Source organism: Stigmatopora nigra, unplaced genomic scaffold, assembly GCF_051989575.1.
Source record: "Stigmatopora nigra isolate UIUO_SnigA unplaced genomic scaffold, RoL_Snig_1.1 HiC_scaffold_25, whole genome shotgun sequence".
Taxonomy (NCBI): Eukaryota; Metazoa; Chordata; class Actinopteri; order Syngnathiformes; family Syngnathidae; genus Stigmatopora; species Stigmatopora nigra.
Window position 1 is genome coordinate 3352064 of NW_027551604.1, and position 19150 is coordinate 3371213.

Here is a 19150-nt window from a genome sequence, read left to right on the forward strand (position 1 = left end):
AAACACAAGTCAATAGTTCTTATTTTAAGTAAATTCATGTGTTGCTTAATGTTTATTTACAGTGCATTGTCTAAAACATCAAGATGGGTATGTATATTGTTACAAACAAAAATACAGTTGTTTTTATTTTCTGCTAAATATTGCAAAACAAATTGAGCAGAATATAATGTGCCCTGTTCATGACACTTGAGTTATAAAGCATCTGATCTCATTCTATGACATCAGCTGTAGATTGTGAGGTCTAAAAGAGAGATGCACTCTGTCGGGGGTCATCCGGCAACACACTGATGGAGTCCTCGGCCTTCCCACACAGCATGCAAAGCATCGTGTACTCCTAGGACACAATATGAATGCATGAGTGAACAGAAAACAAGTATGGCATCAAGTACCACTATATATGAAGCAGTTTTTTTTATTCCAAATAGCTTTTGTGCTGAAATATTTCTATTCAAATTGTTTCAGTTGTCTTTTTGAGGATTGGGAATGGTCACTGGATGAGTCTGGAATATTTATCAAGCATGGATCAAGTGAAGTTGCACTATTTCATGTTAAAGTGTGCATCCAATTTCTCCTTTACCTGATATTCATCAACAACAGAGAAGGTATATTCATGCCTGGCGATGACATGGTCACAGTTTTTACAGACATCTAAAAGAAAAACACATTTTTGCATCATGATTGGGTTAAAGACATGGGAATATTGCATATTTAATGCAAGCATGATTGTTTATGCATTATGACATGAAAAACATAGAAATCAGTAGTCAGTATAGTATGTGTTAAAGCAATTTACGGTCATAAGTGACAATCTCCTCCCCATCATCATCCTCTGTGTCTTTATTACAGATTAACACGAAGTCTCTGTGATGGCAGTTGGCACAGCCCATGTAGTTCATCAAAAAAGAGCCATTTTCCAGGCAAGTACTTCCCTACGCAGGAAAAATATGTTAGATGTAAGTTGTTGTAAATTAAACGTTTGAATCAGAGTGCGTCAACATCACCGATTCTTAGTTATACAAGTACAGTATTTACATTATGACGTACCCGATTGGGGTATTCTTTTTGCACGCAGCCATTGCACATATTCACGTATAGAGATGAAAATAAGGTGTGCAGTTTTGATGAAGGCTTCCAATTTCAGGCACAGATTTATTAGTGTTTGATTTGTAAAGAAAACACTGCTTGTTATTTTAGCAGGACTTCATAACGAACGGAAGTAAACATTGAAATACCCATCGACCCCACAAATGTCATCCTCATAAATATCACATATGCAAGGCTAGATGTCTAAAAACCGAATTTGCGACAGACAAAACCCAGTGGTCATTTTGCGTTGAGGAGATCATAGGGAGATGTAGGGGAGTGATTTTATCAACGAAATTTCTCTTTACCCGTTGCATTCTTGTCGAAGAGTTCGGTTCATAAACTATTAATGTGGTAATACATGTTGCAATATGTTGAAGAAAATATACCTTTAATTAAAAATTCGCCTTAGGTTTATGATAATACAACGTATTTAAAAACTGTTTGAAAAGTGTGCAATTTGGATCTTTTTCCAAGTGCATGCTCAAGGACTAAACATGATTTATTATTATATATGTGCGAACGGCTCTGACGCAAAATGGCCGAAAGCAACAATGTTTGTCTATGGTGACTCACGGCGCATTTCCGACATCAACAAACATGGTGGCTTATAGGCTCGTGTCCTGCACGACCATGTGAAAGTCTAAAATTGGTTTCTTCTATTGGTGATCGTTGTATTTGATCAAAGATGCGGTAAGTGTGAGAGTCAAGCTTTCTTGTCTGTACATGCAACTGTTAAAATCAGGTGAAAATATGCACAAAAATAAATGTTGAGTGAACGTTTATTTGGCAAAATGTAGGATTATACGGCATCATCCAAGAAACTTCATATTAACAAATCAAATCAGCCATTGTCACTTATTAAAATCATCAACAATTGGTCGAAACCAACTAGAGTGGCTTTGAACTAATCATTGGTAGATTTGCCACGTTGTAAGTTTCAAAACAGAAGACTTTAGCCCAGAGGTGTCAAACATACGGCCCTCGGGCCGAGTCCGGCCCGTCTGGTTGTTTGGTACGACCCGGGGAAGAAAGCTGCATTGTATAAAAACAAATATGAATTTTCTTTAAAATCTGTAGTTCTGGTATCATCCGCTAGGGGCGCAGTGTTTTAGTAGGTGCAGACAACATGAATTGACATTTATTTATGTTCTTGTGTTATTCTCTTGTTCATGATATATTGTTCATAATGTAAAAGGAAAATTATTTTAATGAAATTTTTGATAATTTACTCATTCTTTGCACCAATTATTAGTATTAGTGACCAATACAAAGGAAAAAAGTGGGCTTATTGTTAGTTCTATGTAATTTTGCAATGAGTTTACTGGTCCGGCCCGCTTGATCTCAAATTAAGCTGTATTCGGCCCGCAGACCAAAGGGAGTTTGACACCCCTGGTTTAGTTACTTCTTTTTTTTGTTTTTTTGCAGCCATGTCAAACTTTGCACCTCCTGATTCCATGGGCAACCCAAGCCAGCCTATGAAAAACAAGGACATAAGTGATTACCCCCTTTTGTGCAGAACGCCATTCTTACTAGTAAGTGTTGCTTTTAAGTTAATGAAAGGGTTAATGATGTTCTTTTATCATGTGGTGTATATTCATCTTGTGTTGTGTCACTTGAAGGCACGAGACTTGCACATGCATAGCATAGAACACCACCGAAACCTTGACAAGTAAGTCACATTTTGTTGTACTGAATACTACTTCTGCATGTCTGACACCCAGTGTGGTTTTTGTATGTTATGCCTGTGTGTGTACCGTTTTTTTCCCAGGGTACTGAGGAGTATGGTTTAGTTTGCATGTGTTTCTAGTCTTTGCAATAGTTAAAATCTTTGTTTTTCCTCAAACTCCATCTGGGTTTTCTTCAGCCGTTTCTTCCACCATTGTGAGGCATGCAGGGTGTCTTCCTTGAGTTTTAAACAGTATACTAAGCACATTGCAATTAATGAACATGAATTAAATTTAAGGAAGATGATGTCACGTAAAGTTACAATTTACAAGAGTCATGAGCCAGAAGTCATCAAGGGTGTTATCGGGAAGAAAAAAGTGCTGGCAAAGGACTGGTACGATTTTTAACTTTTAATTTTAATTGAATTTTCCTTTAAGTACTCTAAATAAATCTGTTTTGCTACACAGGAAAAACGTCTTACCAAAGGAAAAAAAACAAAGCCCAAAAAAAGAAAGTGAAAAAACAAATAATAATAATAAGAAAAAAACAACGAAATCCAAACATCCTGTACAGGTGCCTCAGCAGGAAGGGAGTCAGACTAATGTTGTCCCAAAATCTGATAAACTGCCTACGGATCAGAACGTTGCTCCCGAAAGTAACGGCTCCCAACAACACACCAACCGAACATGTGTTGAATCGCAGCCCTTATCGTGGCCTGGCAACAACCCTTTTAATGATGACCATTCGCGGGACCAGGACGAGAATATGACTGAATCCACCAGGGATCAGATGTGTGTCGAGTTTATCAAAACAAGTGAACTGCAGCAAAACCCAACCGATTTGAACTTGCAGCCTGAACCTGTCAAGTCTGGCACGGGTGTCAGCACCACGATTAATAAATATAGACCGCAGATAGGTATGCCTGAGCGGTGTAGGGTGGATCGAGAAGCTCAAAAGCAAACTGCTGAAGTCAGAGCAAAAAGCGTGGCACCTTCTCCCTCAACCAGCAGCGAGCCCACCAGTTCCAATGCGAAGGTTCGGATAGCTCACAAGGCAGCAGCGGCTCAAAGATTAGATAAGCAAGGTCGATACAAGGTCATCCCAAAAGTGGGCATTCGGCCATTGCCCAAGATCAGACAGAAGTGGAAGACCATATACGAGCAGCTGAAAAGGAGAAGGGAGAAGAAAGAAGGAACACTCAGGTGAGGGGAAAAATGTTTTGAAAATAGAAACATTTTCCTGGTCATCTCCGGTTGCAGTGTTTTGCTATCCTTTTGACTCTTTTTCTATAGGAAGGCTTTCTAAGGTCATTTTCACATTTGTAACCTCTTCTGATCACCCAATGAAGAAAATTTCCCATTTCATCCCGTTCACGTGAAAGCTTTAGTTATGTCTTGTCGTTTGTTCCAGGAATGGACGTCAGCAGTTCTCGCCGAGACAAAGTCCGTTTGAAATGGGTGTCGCCAATGACTTGATGCTCACAGAAGGCTTCCACTGGGAGTCACTTTCCTATAGCAGCAAACCTATTTCTCTTCTTCCTGCGCTCTCCACTTCTTCTTTCCCATCATCAGAAGTTGTTCCTCCTCCCCATGTTACAACTTATAACGCATCACTTGTAGTGACTCAATCAAAAGAATGTGCACCTCTGACACTAGACCAAAGTGTTGGTCCGGCAAGAGCAGCAACAACTGTGAAAGTAGACCTTTCAAAGGAGAATAAAGACACCAACAAAAGGAATCATGAAGAATTAGAAGTAAGTTTTTTTTTTAGCTCCAGAGCCACGCATGCAAAAGGTAAATTGTCTACAATCGTGAAATCATATATAGACATTTTTCTAATTGAAAGTTGTCCTTGACAGCTCAGTAAAAGTGTTACCTGTCAAATTGTGTCTCCTGGTAGTGTTGAAGTAACACACCTATTGCATAAGCCAGAGCTGCCAACTTCTCCAGAATTTTCCGGAGTTTATATTGATATTTTCATTATGCTGAAGTTTTTCAATTGTTTGCAAAAACAAGATTTCAATTGGTATAAAAACATTGCACCCCTATGAATCTATTAATATAGCTCCAAAGTTGATAGACTAGAAACTGTATACCTTTTTTTTCCTTTAAAAGAAATGTTTTGATTAGTATTATCGGTTCCTGCAGGATGACATCATTCTTGTCGGTGAGGCTTCTGTAAAAAGGAAGAAAACTATCACAAACCAGGGTAATCCAATTTTTTTTTTGAATTGATTTTCAACTATTAACAATACAATTGCTGCCATGTCAAAATATGAACTGCATATTTTTCCTTGTAGACCCTGGTCAACTGGACAAACTTTTATCGGTGTCCCTCAGAGAAGAAAAGCTGTGTCAGTCGGTTCAGGAACTAGACAAGTCCCTTGTTCTCGCCCGCAAATGCTTGCAAGTAGCCTACGCTGAAGTACAACGACTTGTGTTGCTAAAGCAACAGGTACTACTGAAACCAGTGTTTTTCCTAGACACTACTATTTTTTTTAAATATATATCAAATATAGTATTTATTCTGATACTAAATTACGGTTCAATCAAATGTCTTTGTGAAACACTTTTTTTAAAACATTTTCCATCTTACAAAATATATTCAGAGACCTACTTCTATTTATATCTTTCAGCAGTTCTAAAATGAATCTCAAACAGCACAAATTGTGCAGTATCGATGCATTTATCTTAGTTCTCCCGATACCAATTGCCTGCATTCTAGTGAAGGGTTCTCTTCCGACAACACTATGAATGGTGTCTGTTCAACACTACCTAAAACTGATATATATAACAATAGAATTTCTTTTATTTCTTTGTGTTGTTTTAGTGCACTGCAGAGGTGGACAGTCTGAGAGCTGAGCGTATTGATATACTACAAGGCATGCAAGGTATTGTACTATGGCTTCAAAATTAACTTCAATGGACGTATTGGGTAAACTAATAGATCAGAATTGGCAACAATTCCTAGAAGTGTTATGAACCCTGTTTTATTATAATTCTAAAACATTTTAGAACTATGTTAATTAATTGGTTAGACTAAGTAATTAATGTGTCAACTTTCCTTAGCCACTTTCATCGGTTTCCTTGTTTAATCTATTCCAGGAGAGTATTCCAAAAGATCAAATGTGGTGGAAGTGGCCACTCCCTCATCCGCTGCATCTACAGATCGTATTAGCCCGAGTCCATCGTCAAGTTCTCCCTGTAACATCATTGTCCCGTTCCCCAACATCCTCCAAACCACCGCCTTGGCACTTTCCCCTGGCCAGCCTCACCCAACCCCTCTTGCTACACCCATGTTAGCAATAAAGTCAGAACCCGCCGTCCTGTCCAATTCAAGCCCGCAAAATCCTCAAGCCCAAATAGTCTCCTCGCCTCCCCCCTCACTGCCCATTGTGGCTTCTCCCACAGTAGTTTTCAACGATCAAACCAAAGCAGATGTTTTAAATCCATCCTCAGATACCAAGTCTACGATAATCCGAGCTGAAATCTTTCCAGAAGAAGTTCTCATAAATGATGGAAATAATAAGAGTCAAGACCATATCACAGGGCCTTCAAATGTAAATCATATGAAGCTTAAAGAAGAGAAAAACACATCTGCAATGGTGAATGACAACAAAAGCAATGAGAGCGATAACCTGGTTGTGATGGAACCCGAAAGTATGATCATTACCATTGATGAATCTGACAGTGAAGAATCACCTAAAATGTCCCCAAAGGCTCCAGAATCTGTTATTATGAAGTGCGAGACTTCACCTACACAACAAACTATGCCCTCAAAGGTGGCAGATCCACAAGAAGTGCCTCCAGAATCTGTTAGTATGAAGTGCGAGGCTTCAGCTACACAACAAACTCTGCAAGTGTGAGCATGCATAATCTTTTATTATCAACCAGTTAAGGTCTATATAATCAGCGTTAAAATATGTTCTCTTTACCTTTCTTTATTTTGTTTTATTTTTTAGGAAAACTGAAACCCCCGTTTTGTTAAAAATTGAGCCCAACTGTCTAAAAGGTAGTAAGTAGTACCACCTTTCTCATTTGTATCATTGGATAATTACCTCTTGTGTTGTTCTGATAACATTTTTTTCAGATGATACCTTGGGAAAAAATACACCACTGGACAAAGCAGATCTTTTAAATCCATCCTCAGGCACCATGTCTACAATAATCAAAGAGGAAATCTTGCCACAAGAAGTTCTCATAAATGCTGGAAATAATAAGAGTCAAGACCACGTCACAGGGCCTGTAAATGTAAATCTGATGAAGCCTAAAGAAGAGAAGAACACATCTGCAACGGTGAATGACAACAAAGGCAATGATAGCAATGACCTGGAAGTGATTGAACCCAATATGGTGGTCATTACCATTGATGAATCTGATAGTGAAGAATCACCTAACATGTCCCCAAAGGCTCCAGAATCTATGAAGTGCGTGACTTCAACTACACAACAAGCTCTGCAAGTGTGAGTATGCATTATCTGTTATTATCAATCAATTAAAGTTTATCTAATCAGTGTTAAAATATTTTCTCTTTACCTTTTTTTTTTTTTTTAGGCAAAGTGAAACCCCCGTTTTGTTAAAAAATGAGCCCAATTGTGTAAAAGGTAGTAGTACCACTTTTCCCATTTGTATTATTGGATAATTAACTCAAAGCAGTCAGTTTTCAGTTGAGTTGAACAAGATCATGATTTAGTCTTGTGTTATTCCGATAACATTTTTTTTCAGATCATACCTTGGGAAAAAAGACACCACTGGACGATGCAGATATTTTAAATCCATTCTCAGGTACCAAGTCTACAATAATCAAAGAAGAAATCTTTCCAAAAGAAGTTCTCATAAATGCTGGAAATAATAAGAGTCAAGACCACGCCACAGGGCCTTCAAATTTAAATCAGATGAAGCCTAAAGAAGAGAAGAACACATCTGCAATGGTGCATGACAACAAAGGCAATGATAGCAATGACCTGGAAGTGGTGGAACCCAAAATAGTGCTCATTACCATTGATGAATCTGACAGTGAAGAATCACCTCTAAATTCCTCAAAGGCTCCAGAATCTGTTAGTATGAAGTGCGAGACTTCATCTACACAACAAACTATGCCCTCAAAGGTGGCAGATCCACAAGAAGTCCCTCCAAAATCTGTTAGTATGAAGTGTGCGGCTTCAACTACACAACAAACCAAGTCCTCAAAGGTGGCAGATACACAAGTGCCTCCAAAATCTGTTAGTATGAAGTCAGTGGCTTCACCTACACAACAAACCAAGTCCTCAAAGGTGGCAGATCCACAAGAAGTGCCTCCGAAATCTGTTAGTATGAAGTCTGTGGCTTCAACTTCACAACAAACTAAGTCCTCAAAGGTGGTAGATCCAAAAGAGGTGCCTCCAAAATCTGTTAGTATGAAGTGCGCGGCTTCAACTACACAACAAACCAAGTCCTCAAAGGTGGCAGATACACAAGTGCCTCCAAAATCTGTTAGCATGAAGTCCGTGGCTTCAACTACACCACAAACTAAGTCCTCAAACGTGGCACATCCACAAGAAGTGCCTCCAAAATCTGTTAGTAGGAAGTCTGTGGCTTCAACTACACCACAAACTAAGTCCTCAAAGGTGGCAGATCCACAAGAAGTGCCTCCGAAATCTGCTAGTAGGAAGTCCGTGGCTTCAACTACACATCAAACTAAGTCCTCAAAGGTGGCCGATCCAAAAGAAGTGTCCGCAGAATCTGTTAGTAGGAAGCGTGTGGCTTCAGATACACAACAAGTTCTGAAAGTGTGAGCATGCATTATCTTTTCTTATCAATCAATTAAAGTCTTTCTAATCATTATTAAAATATGTTCTCTTTACCTTTTCTTTTAGGAAAACTAAAACCCCTGTTTCGATAAAAACTGAGCCCAAAGGTAGTATTAACTTTCTCATTTGTATTATTGGATAATTAACTCAATGTAGTCAGTGTTAGTCAGTTAGGAAAAAAAACACCACTGGACTTGACTCCACCATCTTCTAACTTGCAAACAAATATTCAATGTCCTTTTTATTTTTTCTATAACTCTCTTTTGTTTTCCTCGGATTTTGCAATGGATATTAATTATCTGTACTGCAGGCATGTTTAAAACAGTGGTTCAGTTTCAGGATTTGAATTGTACTGGTTTCTTGCATTGACATCCCTTTTATTATTGTTTCAGAAGATGTTAAATTCATTTCGGAGGAAGACAAGGAGCCAACCATAGGAGTTTTCTCAAATCACTTAGGTCCTGTTCATGATCTCCAAATCCACCAAGGCCTCTTGTACACGTGCTCGGCGGACAACACAGCAAGGGTCTACAGTCTGGCGGTAAACTACCAATCAAAATTCAATTATGTAGATAGTCAAATCAAAGCAGGTATCAAGAAGATTGCATATACATTTAGATTAAATTTGATAAAGAAAATAAAGGAGGATTAGAATTTTGTATTTTAGTCACTACACAGTTACATGTTACAATTGACGTCTATTAGTGCTACGTTATTTGTAAAATTAGTGCAATATCTTTAGTGAATTTACCTTATTTAAATGTTGATTTTTCAAATTTGAACAATGAGCTCATTCAGATTCTCCTCCCACAGAACCGTGAGTGCCAGGGTCAATTTGAAGGCCACACTAACAAAATTAATTGTTTGCTAGTCTCCTGCCTCCCCAAAATGCCTGCCAGACTTCTTACTGGCTCAAGCGACCAAACTATTCGCATCTACCATTTAAAGGTAAAATGTTAGATGTTGTCTCAGAACATATTCCAAAAAGTCAAATTCTGATGGCTGTTTTTCTAATATCACTAGTCAAGGAGGTGTCTGGATATCATCAAACTTCCAGACAGAGTACTGTGTATGCACAGTGCCTGGAATACCATGTTTGTTGGACTTGCCAGTGGATCAGTGGCCATCTTTGATTTAAAGGTAAATGCTGACATAGTACACAAAAATGCCTCTTTTCCAGGACTGTTTGACCCATTATTACATGTAGTACAACAGTACTCTGAATTATGCTTGTTTTCTTTCCTGGTCACACAATAGTTTATTTTGTAAATGTTACTGTACTAGAATAACCACCCTAATGAATTCCAATGCCCAATTTATTGTGATTTCCTGAGCACAACGCACAATTTTTAAGAAACTAAATTTGTGATGTTATTTTTTTTGTCATGTATTTTTTAATGACCTCAAACTCCCTCAACTTAGACTTTGAAACAACTGGATATGTTTGACTGCCACGGCCCCCGAGGGGTGAGTTGCCTGGGCACAGCAACGGAGGGCGCCCGTCGAATCCTGTTGGCCGGCTCCTATGACAACACCATCAGTGTACGAGACGCCAAGAGCAGTTTACTTCTACGCTCTTTGAAAGGGCACACCAAGACTGTTCTCTGCATGAAGGTGAAGATAATTATTTTAGATATGGCTTTGGCCTGACAGCAAAAAAAAAATCTCCAGTCCCTGAATCAAGTAAAATCTGGCTTGAATGCAAATGTTCAAACATGTAGGCCTGACTGTACCTTCTGTTTTGGCTTGTCCAGGTGGTGAATGACTTGGTGTTCAGTGGTTCCAGTGACCACTCTATTCATGCACACAACATCCATGTAAGTGTAAGACACAGGCAGTGTTTTTTTTATTTTATTTTATTTATGTGCTTTGTTATTTTAAGAAATATATAAATTACAGAAAGTCAGTAAGTCATTGCTGGTATTTCAGCACTTAATGAAATTTTATACACTATTTTGCCTTTTAAATCTGGGTTTCTGTGAATCTCAACCTTTCCATTAACACTAACAAATGTATAACATGTATATTTAACAAGGTAAATATGTAATTAATATTATTTTGAAAAACAAAACAAAGAATCATGGCATAAATAATAGATTGTGAATTAAATTAACATCAGATTTTTTTTTATAAAGAACAATGAACAGTTATGTTTTTACTTTCATTAGATTAGACATTTATTTGAGAAAAAAATATTTTAAAATGTATATGTTGTACAAATATTTAGGTGAATTTCATTAGTACAATAAATTACACAATATAAATGTACACCAGGGGACTTATTTTCCAATCCTTTCCCCCCCCAACTTCTCCCCATGTGTCTATGTAGACGGGTGAGTTAATACGGATCTACAAGGGTCACGCTCACGCTGTCACGTCAATAGTCATCTTGGGGAAAGTGATGGTGACTGCCTGTCTGGACACACTGGTTCGAGTTTACGAGCTGGAGGTGTGAATTTAATTTCCTTTTTTCCAGGAAACCTCTATAAAGGTGGCTTCTTTGTGTAATTAACCACTGGATACAGTTGTTTACTTAAGATGGGTTTATTACTGTAGACATGCTAAATGCATTGAGTTCATATTTTACACCTGGTAGTTGGGATGTATACACAGTTATCAACTGATTTAATTTAATGGGGAGGAATTATTCAGGCTTCACTATAAGTAATTTTGTTTTACTGTTGATGCATCTTTTTTTGAGAATTTTTTTGCCTTCCAGTCCCATGACCGCTTGCAAGTGTATGGCGGTCACAGTGATATGATAATGTGCATGGCCATCCACAAAAGCATAGTAAGTTGACTTTAAAAATATGACTCACTTGTAATGGATTTGACATCGTGACGCTTCATTGCCTCGCTTGTTTCATTCAGATATACACAGGTTGTCATAATGGAACCATTCAAGCTGTAAAACTCAACCTGATGAAGAACTACCGCTGCTGGGTAAATACTATACTAATATTTATAGCCTTTCAATTGGGCCATGAACATGTGAAAGTCATGGAGAGAAAATGAAAAATAACTTTTTCTTAATTACATTTTAAAATAATTAACTTTGATTTAAAAAAAAAAAAAACAATAGTCCAAGCTGATGTTTTTTTTGCTTTTTCTGACTGGAATTTTAATCTTAAAATATAAACTGTAAATTATTATTTTCGCACCAGTCTTCTGTATGAATTATTCCCCTATGAAAAGTGGTTCTGTTTTGGTCTTGAATCATTTGCTGATTTTACAAACAAACAAAAAATTCTATTTGAATCAAATTAAACAAATACATTGTGTAAATCACAATTTTTATCTTTCAATCTGTTTTTTTTCTTGGCAGTGGCAAAATTGCTCTATGATTTTCGGCATGATGGAGCACCTTGTTCAGCACCTCGTCAACGACCACACCAGCCCCAAACTGGACTCGGTCAAGTGTCGCTGGAGGGGCTGCAGCACTTTTTTCCGTACACAGCAGTCAGTCATACAGGTAGTGTAAAAAAAAACAATTGTTTTGATGAGGATAACATAATCATTTATACTTTGAGTGTTTTCTTGTTTTCAGGAGTTACCTAAGCATATGCAGATTCATGTAGATGTGGACAGCAAGGTGGAGTCTTGAAGGAAGGTGTGTTAATGCTATTCTGTCCAAATATGCCATTTGGAATTTCAATGAACACATATTGAAATGTCAGTGGCATTTGTAGTCTGTTAGTTTTTTTCTCAATTTTTTTTAATGTGGGAGATTTCGAATGAATTTATTTTCTTGAAATTAAACAGGTAAAATTAAATCTGTTCTAGTATGTCATAATTTCCAGAAAAATTACTAACTTCAAATATAAGATATCATGATCTGAGTCTAATGGTCATTTTGTGGACCAAGTTTTTGAAGTTGGAAACTTCCCAGAACATCTGAAAATGTTGAAGGGATTCTGGAGTGTTCAGAAAACATTTTGAATGGCTATTGATTTTAGTTACATTATAAATGTTTTTATTGTAAAACATATCTTTAGATATGTAAATTGTTACTATTTTCAGTAATGGCCAGGTTAATGGTCATGTGAGATTGTACTATTTTTCAAATTCCCATTAAAAAATGTACCATAAATGTCTTTTATTTTCAAGTAAGGAAAAAGCTGTGTGACTTGAACTTAATTGAGTGAATATGTGAAGCCACCAAATACTGCAAGAAAACACCACAAAGGTAATATATTCCTTCTTTAACATGTTGGTCAAGTTTCCTTTAATAATAAATTCACACTGAACGTTACATACTCACAAATACTCACAAAATTATGGGGTTCAATTACATTTCCCCATTAAAACTCTGAAAGAGGCTTGGTCATGCACTGAGGTTTTTTAAGAATACATGGTAAGCTGAAGCCACTATGAGGGAACAAAGAAAAAACAGACAGACATATAATAAACTTAATATTTGTTTAAAATGTTGAACTGAAATACTACAGTAGTAAATAAATAGGGCTCACCTCAAGTACATTAAGTTTGATGAGTCCATCTCCATCCTTGTCAAACGCATTGAAAGCTCCTTCAGTGGACAAAAAAAAATTATAAACATACAAATGCAAGAGTTAGCAAGAGAATATAATATATACTTACTAAACATCCCCTCCAATCGGACAAAACAGCAGATGTAGCTGTCAAAGTCAATGTTGAGGTGTTGGTCAGCATAGCGCATGGCAATGATGTCATACAACTGTTTATTGAGGTGAAGGCCTTCAAGGTAGCGCAAGTTTGAGATTAATGAGAGAAACTTTATTACATTTAATAATGACTTGGCAACTCGGCTCACCAGCATCATGAACAGCATTTCTCATTTCGAAACTGCTGATGAAGCCAGTGTGTTCCTTGTCATAACCTGTAAAGATAATCTGCAAACCAGAAATAAATTAATACACTTGATTTTGACGCTGTTTAATAAAAAATACATGACCATAAACATACATGCCACTGCTTAATTTTCCTCCACAAGTGTTTAAATTCTTGAAGATTTAGTTTCCCCGTCCCGTCTGTCTGGAATATAGCTCAGTTATGGGGATAAAATGATTGGAACACAAATATTCTACCATATATTACTTAACTTCTACTTCTTGTTTTGTGTTATTATAATACTGTAATGTACATAATGTAGGGATACATCCATCAGGGCAATCATACTGCGACATGTCTCCAAGCTGAAACCCTCCATTTTCTTTTCATGCACTGTGAAAGACAACAAAAAACGTCACTGAGGGTCCAGTCCTACATAGTCTTCACGTCGGTGGACTCACATTTGGAGACTACATTCCTCATAATGGTCTGTAACTCATTTGCACAGATTTGCATATCCTGGCAGGACAAATGAAAGAAAGATAAAATATAACACTTGACAATGGAATACTTTTTTTTATTACTTACCTCGCCAGCTATTTGTTTGTAGATGACACGAAACTGTTTCTCCTCTTCAGTTTCTTCCTCCGGCTGAAGGAGTTTTTTCTGTCAATATCAGAAAATAAACTAGAGTTAAGTAACATTTATCTCCTAATAATCTATGTATTTAACTAGTTGCTATACCCTTTTAATTCTAATGTATAATATAACTGCCCACACATTTAAGCATACTATTTAAAAAGGTTACAGTGTACGGTAACAATATGTAAACATGATTCGCAAATGGAAGAGAACATGATCACATTTGGAAAAAAAACAGGTGTTGCAGTCTTTTGAGATGGGCTGTCAGTAAGGTCAATTCTTTTATCCCCAGTGATGTTATTTGATCCATTTAGGATTATATTTCAGAGCCATAAATTACATGAGATTTTGAAGGATTATATTTGGATACTAAGTACTCAACTGCATTAGTGGAAAATAAAATAACATTACTTTTGGCATCTTCTTTTCCCCAGGTATGCCATCGTGCAAGATTTCTTTGTTGGCGAATGCTCGATCAGAGACATACACAATAGGCTGAAAAAAAATCAAACATATTCAAGTGTTAACTTGTAATTGCTGTAACATTATCGGTAGCTTTATCTCAGTACTAGTATAGTAAGTCCAAAACTTCACTGGTGCAAATATGCATTACCTTGTCCTTTCTTTTCTTTTCTTGCTGATTACAATTAAGATGAGGGTGGAAAGATGAACAGATTAGATATGATTATGGAAAAACAATGATTAGAAAAAATGCATGGAGAAATATACAGTAGTAATACCATGAACAAATGTATTGGGACACACTAAAAAGTTGGTGAATGTTAAAAGTGGTTACAAATTCAACATATATTTTCTTCCATATGCAAATCCTGTTAAACTAAAAACTCGGTGTTCCAATATTTTTGTCCTGGTAGTAAAAGAATGGAAATGATGCATATCAAATTATGGTAAGCTATATTAATATATATCTAACTATGCATAATTGAAATGTTGCATTATCCACTGCATTATATTATGTCTATCAGCACTACAGACACAATTATGGGACAAACCCGTGTTATGTCAGTCCCAATTGTGTTCTCTGCTTCCCTGTTGATATCACAGAAATAGAAAGATTAAATTGCATGAAGTTGATGTTAATGTATTCACCAATAAACGGCGAACATCCTTACTCTGAGGTGCTCCTGTTCTCGGAGAACACCCTCAAAATGAACTGACCCTCTTGATGAGGCTCAAATGTGGTGGGGATAATGACGTATTCTCCCGGCGGAAGCCTGACACGCTCTGTAATTTCCCGCAGATTCATGTAATGTTTACATTTCGCCTTGGAGGAATTGAACAGGAAAAAATCCTTCTGGAGATGTCGATTTCGGCCACACATCTGAGGTAGGAAAGAAAAATCATCCAATTTATACTGTATTTTTAAGGCGCTTATTGTACTCAAGCAGAGGCAGTCCTGGCTACTTTTGTACCCTGGATGGACAACACACCAACTGGTAATATAATTGGGGAAAAAAATTGGGGTGGCGTTCTTGTGCGCCCCAAATATATTGGACCCAGGCCTGCTGCATACATTGCACATAGCCATAATGTACTTCATTCTAAATCTAATGCTATATACTGTCATTACATGATAAATTAGAAGCTTAAAATATTTTGGTTTTTGTTGGTTGGTTGGTTCAGCGCACCTCCTTTGGGACCTGCACACAAAAAAAGATAAACTTATATGCGCTGCCTGGATGGGCAAAGTATGGGCATTTTTTTTTTACCTCATAGATGGAAAATCCAATAGTGAGGAACCTGGGACCAAGCTGCTGTTTTTGAATGCGACGACCTTTCTGCATGAGGGCCACCACCACGGTGCAAAGTTCCTGGGAGTCGTCTGGGTCGTCGTCCTGGTACAGCTCCAAGTGATACTGTGGGTTTGTCCAGAAGGTGTCTGAAAAAGGTAACAGCATTGAATTGAATGAGAATTTGGTTTTTAAATGGCACATAATTATTCACTGCCAACTCTCCAGTTAAAATACATTTGTTAGAAGGAAAAAAAAACAATCAGAGGTATTAAATGATTTGTGAAGCATTCTCAATTTCCCCACCTGGGGAGTTCCGACACCCCCCCGCAGAGCTGCCTCGGACCCATCGACCCTCGTAGACCGACACATTCCAGCTGTGCCGTTCGTCTCCCTGGAGTGTGTCGGGCGTCAAGTTGCAAATCTCCAACTTGGAATAATTCTGCTTGAAGTCATCAAAGGACATCCTGGGTGGGAATGTGAAAGAGGAAACGGCTTGGGAATACCCCATCATGTTTTCCTAAGCACTTGAAAGTATTTAGCTTTACAATCCCATCATCCCAGTGATACCCCTTCCCTGCCGTTGCCATGGTGACAGTGTTAATGGACTAGACAAGGCATCTCTTATATTTCAGTTTATGTGCAATACCTTTATGATTAGCTTTGTTTAACCAAGATACATTTTCTGTTGCTATTTAAAAAAATTTCTTCATTCAGTTTTAGATTGAAATATTACATTTATCACATTCATCAAAGAGTATATTGTTACTCACCAGAACTCACTTTCCTCGACAGTCTGCTTTTTAAGGCTATCCTTGTCTGCAATGGAAATGGTGGACCATTCCTTAGACCTGAAATGTGTTGAGAGAAGAAAAAGAAGTATATTTACTGTCACTTTGCAATATTTTGACTTATTACTACTTCAATAGCACAGAGGAAAAAAATATATATAATGCATTAACAGCACAAACGTTTTTCCAGATTTTACTTTGGGCTCCAGGGTCCCTTCCATAGCACACGACCCCAGGGATTACGCAAGCGAATCAAGCGAATTTTGCTGTCCTTTTCTGCCTCATCACACTAAAAAGAGAACATTATTGGTAAATATGACTTTTTTCCCTTCAAAGAAAATCAATATTGAATGAATTCACCTCCTCCAGGGCTATGATGGAGTAGGCGTGTCCTCGGACCAGACCAAGCTCTGTTTTGGACTCCATTTCACTCGGGGAGGTGACCTGGGCCAGAGGATACATTATAACGGTAAATCAAGCAATACAATAAATTGTACACATTTTTATAAGGTATTTTTATGGTGCGTTTAAGCGTTTACTTACATCAATGGAGCAACCCATTAGTGATCCTCTCTGGAGGGCCTTCTTCATTATGTTGTATATTTCTTGTGGTGCCTCAGACAACTCAAAGAACTCTGTGACTCCCCCTGTGAAGTCCTCCATGGCCTCCAGAGTGCTACCCCCTCTCAGAGCCTCATAGGAGCCATTTAGCCTGGGTGAGGGGCACACCATTCAAAAATTCATGCTCTCTTTGCAGATAGAATGCTAAAATGGTGTACTCTTACTTGGCGTAAGCTTTTTCCAGAAGAGCACTCCAGAATTCGTTCTGACGGAAAGATTTGGTGAACACCAGCCGGTTGTTGTAGGTGGGGATGCGGTCGTCAACCACCACGTCGATCCACTCACCGTAACGCCAGAACTGAGGTGAAAAGGAGGTAATGAATACTAAGAGGTGACTATTTTAAATAATTAATAATAATAATATTTAATAAACAGTTTTTTTCAAACACAACCTGGAAATGGAAAATTCCAGCATAGTTCTCTGTGAAACTCTGATCCGGAGGAATCACTCTGTAGAGCAGCTTCTCATTCAGAGTGAGACAGGCAATGGCGGCCAGCAGCCAGCAGTCACCTGTCAACAGTACATATTATAAAAATACATGTTCATACCATGTATTATATCAGATCTCATTTCTATTTGCTGTATAATCTAGGATCATTTGCAAGTAAATCCAGTGATACATTGAGACGTTACCCAACTCTCCCTGACAGATATCTGTCCTGCTGGCTGCATCCACAATGAACTGTGGGTCTTCACATATTTCCTGTCATTGATGGGGGAAAAAATCATTTTTAATATGGCAGACAAACAAATACTGTTGTCAAGAGCTACAGTGCTATTGACCAAACAGTACAGTACTGTTTGAATCATGGAACGGATTGAGCTATAAATTTAGAGTCATTAAATTCTGTTTATAAATGTGAGTATGACATTTGCTTTGCCCAACAAGACCCCTGCAATGCAAACCCCAGCTGGGACCTTGTATCTACTCTTGCATTTGTCATCTTATCCAAGCTAAACAAACAGCTGCTTAAGTTCTGCAGCTCAACACCACAAAGTCATTTTACACCTTTCAAGATTGTATGTGGCAAAATAAAAAAAAAATAACTGAACTATATGACCCACTTGCACAACCAAACGAGTTCCAGTATAAGAAATAGGCCTTTTTAAAATCGATCAATTTAATGATATTGTAGTTGATGAATTGATCCAAATTCTAGCATTTGTTAAATTAATTTTTTGTAATTAGTATTTTTTTATGATAATTCTTTTAACATTTGATTGTGGAGTTGAATTAGATTATTATTTGAAATATCAACTCTCATTTTACAGCCTTTTATGACTTATGAATTCACATATACTGTTTAATAAACCCAGTTTCATTCAAATTGTGTATAGAGCTAATTTGTAGGATTAATTAGGAATTGTTGTACTGCTGCTAATACAATTCAATCCAAAATAGTGTGAAATTTAAAAATTCAGCATCATCACCATGGACATCCCAAGTGATGAGACTTAACTCACTGAGGGTCGCTTCCAAACAAACTTCATAGAGGGCCTGTTGTGGCTGTAGAAGAGTGAGTTGTCACAGGCTGGGAAAATGGGATCCTCAAACAACACGTTCTTCTTAAAGTATTTGTCTCGTAGCTCCATAAAGGTTTTGAGACGCTTGGCATCCTTGACGGCCTCATTTCTGCTGAGAATGGCCGAGTAAATGGAGTTGCTTCCAGTTAAGGGGTAGTCTGCCTGGTCGTCCTCTGCCTGCAAAGCTTCTGTTTCCCCAAGCAATCTTACGTTTGCATTTTCTACGACAGGCACTTTATGACTCTCCATCTTCTCACAATGCATTCCTTTTGATAGCGATTGAATGCAATCTCAAAATACTTAGCTGTCGTAAGACAGTGTATCAACTTGTAAAACAAGTCCAAGGAAGTGTCTTCTGCGACCCTGGCAATCACTTTTAGTTCAAGATATAAACTGGAAATAGACACCCAAGTCAGCTCTCACACCCTTGGGCACTGGATCTAAATATAGGCCTCATATAAGGAGAAGAGGG

At 37.7% G+C, this 19150-nt stretch overlaps 3 protein-coding genes across 4 annotated transcripts; 1 reads left to right on the forward strand and 2 right to left on the reverse strand.

Annotated features, from left to right (window-relative positions):
- Positions 1–16: 16 nt before the first annotated feature.
- On the reverse strand, positions 17–1270 carry churc1 (churchill domain containing 1). The gene is made up of 4 exons (XM_077710954.1): positions 1045–1270; positions 794–929; positions 578–648; positions 17–334 (listed from the first exon to the last, which is right to left on the reverse strand). The coding sequence occupies exons 1-4, from the start codon at positions 1081–1083 to the stop codon at positions 242–244; spliced, it is 339 nt and encodes a 112-aa protein (XP_077567080.1). The 5' UTR covers positions 1084–1270; the 3' UTR covers positions 17–241.
- On the forward strand, positions 851–12629 carry znf106b (zinc finger protein 106b). The gene is made up of 25 exons (XM_077710949.1): positions 851–917; positions 2512–2618; positions 2706–2755; positions 3050–3145; positions 3219–3953; positions 4162–4504; positions 4899–4959; positions 5051–5205; positions 5581–5641; positions 5856–6612; positions 6713–6762; positions 6841–7213; positions 7305–7354; positions 7476–8520; positions 8606–8646; positions 8932–9080; positions 9353–9487; positions 9563–9679; positions 9962–10153; positions 10294–10356; positions 10869–10988; positions 11259–11330; positions 11411–11482; positions 11865–12011; positions 12087–12629. Exons 2-25 carry the CDS (start codon positions 2514–2516, stop codon positions 12141–12143), a joined length of 5046 nt encoding a protein of 1681 aa, XP_077567075.1. The 5' UTR covers positions 851–917; positions 2512–2513; the 3' UTR covers positions 12144–12629.
- A 150-nt stretch (positions 12630–12779) lies between these two features.
- On the reverse strand, positions 12780–19093 carry capn3b (calpain 3b). Of its 2 annotated transcripts, XM_077710953.1 has the most exons (23): positions 18619–19093; positions 17788–17857; positions 17546–17664; positions 17318–17451; positions 17076–17244; positions 16893–16976; positions 16730–16821; positions 16515–16592; positions 16048–16208; positions 15721–15890; positions 15640–15651; positions 15124–15332; positions 15004–15040; positions 14604–14627; positions 14402–14485; positions 13937–14014; positions 13810–13867; positions 13677–13741; positions 13484–13552; positions 13332–13410; positions 13139–13255; positions 13009–13067; positions 12780–12907 (listed from the first exon to the last, which is right to left on the reverse strand). In XM_077710953.1, exons 1-23 carry the CDS (start codon positions 18940–18942, stop codon positions 12881–12883), a joined length of 2319 nt encoding a protein of 772 aa, XP_077567079.1. In that variant the 5' UTR covers positions 18943–19093; the 3' UTR covers positions 12780–12880. The 2 variants fall into 2 exon arrangements, with proteins under 2 accessions (XP_077567079.1, XP_077567078.1); XM_077710952.1 differs by lacking the exons at positions 14604–14627; positions 15640–15651; positions 15721–15890; ... (7 more) ...; positions 17788–17857; positions 18619–19093 and having other exon boundaries at positions 15124–15437.
- Positions 19094–19150: the final 57 nt, after the last annotated feature.

Bases quoted from the DNA above. Each gene is read 5' to 3' on its own strand.
- capn3b (XM_077710953.1), bottom strand. From the start codon at position 18,942: ATGCATTGTGAGAAGATGGAGAGTCATAAAGTGCCTGTCGTAGAAAAT. The intron at 13,411-13,483 runs GTATGTTTATGG...TCTGGTTTGCAG, and splicing joins GGAAAATTAAGCAGTGGCAT to ATTATCTTTACAGGTTATGA. The intron at 12,908-13,008 runs GTGAGCCCTATT...GTTCCCTCATAG, and splicing joins TCAAACTTAATGTACTTGAG to TGGCTTCAGCTTACCATGTA.
- znf106b (XM_077710949.1), top strand. From the start codon at position 2,514: ATGTCAAACTTTGCACCTCCTGATTCCATGGGCAACCCAAGCCAGCCT. The intron at 7,214-7,304 runs GTGAGTATGCAT...TTTTTTTTTTAG, and splicing joins ACACAACAAGCTCTGCAAGT to GCAAAGTGAAACCCCCGTTT. The intron at 9,488-9,562 runs GTAAAATGTTAG...TAATATCACTAG, and splicing joins TTCGCATCTACCATTTAAAG to TCAAGGAGGTGTCTGGATAT.
- churc1 (XM_077710954.1), bottom strand. From the start codon at position 1,083: ATGTGCAATGGCTGCGTGCAAAAAGAATACCCCAATCGG. The intron at 649-793 runs GTAAATTGCTTT...TTTTTCTTTTAG, and splicing joins GGAGATTGTCACTTATGACC to ATGTCTGTAAAAACTGTGAC. The intron at 335-577 runs GTAAAGGAGAAA...ATTGTGTCCTAG, and splicing joins CTGTTGTTGATGAATATCAG to GAGTACACGATGCTTTGCAT.